This window comes from Phocoena phocoena, chromosome 2 (assembly GCF_963924675.1).
Source record: "Phocoena phocoena chromosome 2, mPhoPho1.1, whole genome shotgun sequence".
In the NCBI taxonomy this organism is placed as follows: domain Eukaryota; kingdom Metazoa; phylum Chordata; class Mammalia; order Artiodactyla; family Phocoenidae; genus Phocoena; species Phocoena phocoena.
This window is the reverse complement of record NC_089220.1, coordinates 101085287-101091615: the sequence shown is the minus strand read 5'-3', so window position 1 is coordinate 101091615 and position 6329 is coordinate 101085287. Positions and strand designations below refer to the sequence as shown.

General features: G+C 39.8%; 1 protein-coding gene across 1 annotated transcript; it reads right to left on the bottom strand.

Annotated features, from left to right (window-relative positions):
* Nucleotides 1-3841: 3841 nt before the first annotated feature.
* Nucleotides 3842-4915, bottom strand: LOC136118955 (glycine cleavage system H protein, mitochondrial). The gene has a single exon (XM_065872333.1). It carries the CDS (start codon nt 4907-4909, stop codon nt 4388-4390), a length of 522 nt encoding a protein of 173 aa, XP_065728405.1. The 5' UTR covers nt 4910-4915; the 3' UTR covers nt 3842-4387.
* Between the last annotated feature and the right edge of the window lie 1414 nt (nt 4916-6329).

Below are 6329 nucleotides of genomic sequence, written 5' to 3'. Positions count from 1 at the left end.
TGTGCCCTTGCCACAGTGATGAAGTAGTTGAGGTAATACCCCTAGGTTTATCAAATAGAATGTAGTGGTAGTATTATACTAAAGAGATACTGAATTAACACTGAAACCATCTTTCAAAATCTGCTAATAGTTGATTGATGTTCTATGGCCCACAAACACTCCCAAAAGTAAGAGTGAGAAGTAGAATTACCAGTTGTATAGAACAGCATGTCTCTAAGTTAAAAATAGAATGACTGGCTGGGCCCTGAACTTCCTACAAGTGAGATGGTCTTAAACTGTACTCTTAAATCATGTGTAAATCTTGAATGCTTCATCTAATGCTATTTTGACTGGGATACCAGAAATGGGTACTTTTTAAATAAAATTAGAAATTCCCATTTGATGAAAACTGTTAAGAAATATGGCTCTTCAATTAACCTGACACTTCTGAAGGCCAAGATGGCTGTGAACATGTTGTTATTGGGCCAGAATATTACTTGAGTTCAGTCTCACAAAAACCTGTTGGTTTTTTTATTTTCCTATTTTTTAAAGTTTGTAAGAAAGGACTTCTTAAAAACTTTAAAAAGGAAAAAAAACCCAGCCTTTTTGATTTCCAGATATCTAGCTGGAAAGAAGATTGTAGTTTCCTCCTCTTATAAAACAAATGTTGGACTAGGTCTAGATTTCCTAGTCTAATTTCTTTTTTTAATTAGCAATGGTTGAATATCACCAAATGCCATTTCACCATGTATTGAGAGCATCAGTTGCTGCTTTAAAACCATCAATGGAATGGTCATTTTGGATCAGCCTTGCTAATTTTGGAGAGTTCTTACATTTCCAGGATAAAACCTACTTGGTTATGATGTATTTTTCTTAACATTCAATTAGGTTGTATTTGGCAGAAACTTAATTTTTGAAAATGGTTTATATGTTACATTGTTTATGGGTCTATTTTGATACTACAGTAGGGGCGGAATATGAGTTGGAAGTGCTGCCAAACACAACCTTGTGTGCCTGACGCGCAGTGAGGCCAAATAAACCTAAACGTTGTAGTTTGGAGGAGAGAAAGGCGTATTACAAGGCCAAGCAAGAACAGGTAGTTCATGCTCAAAAGACCTGAACTCCCAGATGGTTCTTGGAAGAGTTGTTTTTTTTTTTAAAGACAAAATTTGGGGTGAAACCTGCAGGGTGTGGGACTTCTGACTGGATGGTACTCCAGGAATCCTGCACTCAGCCTGAAGTTACCATCCTCCACCTGCATAGGGGCCTTAGTTCCTGTAGAAGCACTCAAAGATACTGTTTATAATCCTTGAGGAGGAACTAGAACTATGTTTTATTACTGTATTATTATTTCTTGACGCTTTTCCTTTGTTTCTGCATTCCCTCACTTCCCGAATTGGTAAAATCTGCCCTTTGGAACTCAGGAAAGGTCTAAGAGGCAGAAGCCTTTCTCTACAAATAAGAAACAGGGGACACAGAAAGAAAAGGGGGACACAGAAAGAAAAGGGGGATGCAAAAAGGCTCTTGGGACCCCAGGGGGGGCCCCACAGAGTTCTGTTCAGTTTCAGAAGCTGTATTTGTGTGTGTGTGTGTGTGTGTGTGTGTGTGTGTGTGTTTTAATGCCATGGAACAGTTAAATGACCTGACAAGTAAACACTCTTTAAAGGCTTCACAGAAATCACTCTTAAGGCTAAGTCTGAACACTGAGGGTAATATATTTAACACTACTTCGATACCTTCTCAAACCAGTTTCAGTAATTTTTCTCATGGATGATCACTTTTTCCAGACCTCAAATATTTGTATAGAAATTATACAAGATATCACATCTTTTAAAACAATCCCCTTCACCTCCCCACTAGCACTTATGAGTCTTTGTTACCATTTCTGCTCTTCAACACTTTGCAGGATGTATTTTCTGACTTACTCAAAAGACCCAGCCTTGTTTACGTTTACTGCAATCTTCAGTCTAATTTCAGTTTGGTATCTTATTTAACCCAATAATTATCTAGAGTTTTAAAATTCAAGTGTTATTTTTTTCGCTTTATTTTTTTAATTTCTAGTTTCGCTGCACTGTCGTCAATATGACCACATGTTGTCTGTGTTTGGGGGGGGTGTACTCCTGATCTTGAGATTTTTAAATTTCTTTTTTCATAGTTTTACTCTTTCTTTCCTTATTTAACTTCTTGATTTTTCTTTAAAAACTTTATCTACTTAAAGTGTTGAAGGTTTTCTCTTGAATCCTTGGCGTTCTGACATCATCTCAGAATTTTTGTACTCTGTTCCAGGAGACATTCTTGACCTTATCTTTCAAGTTATTCTTTCTTCAGCCACATCCACATTAGGCTTTTAACTTAATTTACTTTGGGTAGCTTTTTTTTTTTTTTTTTTTTTAAGTTTCTGAGTAATTTTATGGTTCCTCTCTGTTATTTATGGCTATGATGCATTTGCACATATCCTGAAGATAATTAAGTTCTGTTCCCTTTGATCTATCCTGTTCTTGTCTTACTGCTACTTGAGGCTAACATCATCACCTCCCTCCTCCAGAAACACAAATTCCAGTTCAAAAATATGGAGCATTTCCTTAAGTTTGGGGAAACAGAAGGGAGTTATGTTGCAAACTGAATAGGGGAGTTTTCTAAAACTCCTTAAGAATATTTTACCCCTAGTGGATACCTATTCTATGCTCCATACACACACAGAATACACAGACACACACTTTTCCAGTCATCCTGGGCTTGGCTTTACTGTTTGTCTTTATCCTCTGCTTATAGGGTCCACACTAAGAACCATACCTTCTCTCCAAGCTGAGCTCATACATGAATATACTTGCTTAAAGAACTGTTTTCTCTACTTAGCCCAGCCAACCCCTCTGAACAGTAGGGGAGGGGGTTTGTTAGAGTGAAGACAGAGCATGAAGAGTTTGTTACTGGCAGCCCCTCTATCTCCTTAATTATACCACCCCTAGTACTGATCTGTGGAACTGTTCTTTCTGTGTTTGTGTTTGTCCAGGCTTGGAAAAAGCCACCTTTACGTGTACAGGAGCTTTCTCCTGTAACTGTTTTAGGATACTGACTCTCGTTTCTCCACTGCCATTAACATTATTCCACCTTCACTATTGTCTAGAAATCCAGTGTCTGGTGATACTCATTTCCATCTTCCAGCGCTATTTATACTTTCTTTCTTTTCTTTTTATTTGTTTTGTTTTGTTACTGAACCCAGATTTGGCTGCTTGCCGCTTGAAAGCCAATACTAGAGACAAGTGTTTGTTGGAAAGGAAAGGTTGCTTTGTACAGGAGGCTAGCAACCTGGGGAGGAGGTGAACTCATGTCCAAGAACCAACTCCAAAGATTGTGCTCAACCATGAAAGTTTTTAAAGGAAGAATCATTTGGGGAGGGGGGTCAGAGTCTTTATCTTCCACTGTGTGCAGACTTTCTTCTGATTGGTTGGTGGTGAGGTAGCAGGGTGGTGTTCCAGGAATCCTGCGCTCAGCCTGAAGTTACCATCTTCAACCTGGATGGGAGCTTTAGTTCCTTAGGAAGAACTCAAAGATTGTTATGTATATCGCTTGAGGAGGAACCAGGACTTGCCCCTTGCTGCACTATTGTTTCTTGACAACCCCTCCTTTGTTTCTGCACTCCCTGCATTCCCTCCCTTCCCTGATATTCAACTGTTTGAATGTGCCCTTTGGAACTCCGGGAAGGTCAAGCCTATTTCCTACAAATGAGAAACAGGACATTAAATGAAGCCTATTTCCTACAAATAAGAAATGGGACACAGAAAGGATTTGTACCTGGGAGGGCCCCACAAGGTCCTGCTCAGCTTCGATCCCCCTTTTCTTTTCTTTTCTTTTTTTTTTTTTTTTAAGAAGTTGAATATTTTATTATTAAACTGTTTCTTATTTTCCTGCAAGGCTGTTGCTTCACTGTATAGAAGTAGCACCAGCAAACACAGTATATTTTGCAAAATTAAGAGAGTAACGTTCTTCACTGGACACTATACAACTCACAAACTTTCCTCCACTGCCATTTATTTCCAGTGGCAAGTTCATTGAGTATTTTGACCCAAATCCAGGGATGGCTGTAAGCAAGTTACAATATTATATAAGGTTAAGATAACAATGTTATCCTTGAATTACATAATTTTTATAAGTAGTTTTACCACAGATAATTTCAGGAATTCTGAGTATTATAACTGGAGACTAGCCTAAAAATCACAGGCTGTTGTGAAAAAGATGCATAGTGTTTATGTGCAATCATTAGGAAGTTAAGGGGTATTTTCTTCAGGCAACATTGTTGAAAGTAGTTTCTTTTGCTAAAAGTTGCTTTTTAAAAATCTATCCACCACTAATTTAAGACAACTATACTAGATTAAGTTGTTTCAAACTAGTTTATTTAGGGGTTCCATTTTCACTCCTCAATAGACTTTATGTATTTCTCATATGCTTCTTCACTCATTAGTTCATCTAGTTCTGAAGGGTTACTGAGTGTCATCTTGATCAGCCAACCATCTTCATAACAAGATTTGTTGACAAGTCCTGGATTTTCTGCTAGAGCTTCATTAATTTCAGTTACTTCTCCTGATAGAGGAGAATAGAGTTCACTAGCAACTTTCACACTTTCCAAAGCACCAAATTCCTCTTGTTTGTTCAATTTTGTCCCAGCTTCAGGCAGACTACAGTAAACAACATCTCCCAAAGCTTCCTGTGCAAAATTGCTGATTCCCACTGTTCCAACACCGTTTTCTGTTGTTACCCATTCGTGTTTGTCTGTGAATTTACGACCCGACAGCAGAACGGGACCGGTGCGCAGCGCCCGGACGGCGCCCGCCCGCAGTCCCCAGGGCCGCGGCGGGCAGGGCGCGTTGGGCGCAGAGATGGCGCGCAGGCTGCAGACCGCGGCCCGCACGCTCCGCGCCACTCGCAGCGCCATGTTCGCAGGGGTGCAGAGGGTCTCCGCGCAGCATCTAGAGCACCCCCGGCTGGAGGGGCCCCCTTTTCTTTGATACTCCTCAATCCTGAGGGGACAAAGACAGGACAAGAAACAGAATAAAGTTTTGGATATAGAGGTTAATCATAAGCTCAGCAGGGGGACTCAATTTTACCTAGAGGGTTCAAGTCTCTTGCACATTCAGAACTGATGTCAAGAAAAGAGATTTCCTTTCATCATTTAACATTATTTGACTCATTTCTTTAGGGTTCTGCACCCAACTCCAATGTGTGGAGAGAAGGTTTTCTCCCATCACCAACAATTTTGACACTGATGGATGTCCTACAATTTAACTCGATTCTGACACTATTTCCCTGGAAATAGCATCAGATTCCACAGGTTGTTTCAGTCCTAGAAGACTGTACACACCCCATGCCTCCACCCCCCACCCCCACTAACACACACTTCAGACATGCCGCCTGCAAGCCCAGATTATCACCCAAAGCTTGTGGTTTGGATTACCATGCCATCATTTGCCAAAACCTTGATTATTTTACATGAACCTTGACAAAGAAAGGCTAGGAAATGGAAAAGACTAGAGACATTTGGCCTGAAAATAGAATAGAAAAGGTGGACAACTAAATTCATTGGTGTGGCATCTTCCAAAATGAAGTCTATGCATTGTTTCAACCATATACTTTGTTGAAATCCAATCAAACTTGTAATTATTAAGGGAAGTGCAATTCTAGGCACACAGGATGGGTCATGGCAACTTCAATAGGACCAAATTAAGTCCTACATGACATAAAAAGAATGTTGTCATAATTGGAATGAAACAAATGTCGGCTCCATTTCATTTGTACACATGCAGTACTGGGCAACTGTTATTCCAGAAATAAGGGCACAAGATAATGACCCCAAATGAAATGGAAGATCTAGCACTCGAAGAAAACTCTACCCTGGAGGAAACGATGGGTTGATGACAGTTGTACACATGTGAAGTAGTCCAGGCATGATTCCTTTGTTTCCTTCCAGCTGGGGAAGGATTGAATATAGGAAGCCTTAATGCAGAAATTTAGTTTCTCTGCCCAAACATGAAGGCAACTTTTTCCCAATGTTTCCAACACAAGTTTTCAAAGAATGCAGGTGTTTTTATATCATTATTTATCTTTAGTATTTTGAATTGCCCAAATGTGGGGAATAGGAGGGATAGAAACACGACACAGGGAGTAAGAATCCATAGCTACACCAATCCCACTTCACTTCAGAAAGCATCCAAAAGTGCATAGTGACTGGTATTCTAACAACCAGTGACTTAAAATCCATCTTGGCTTCTGTGATGGTAGTTCATTCAATCACAATTTATTGAACACCTGCTGTGTACTAAGCACTGTGCTGACTTGGAGGGCTACACTGTTCAAGA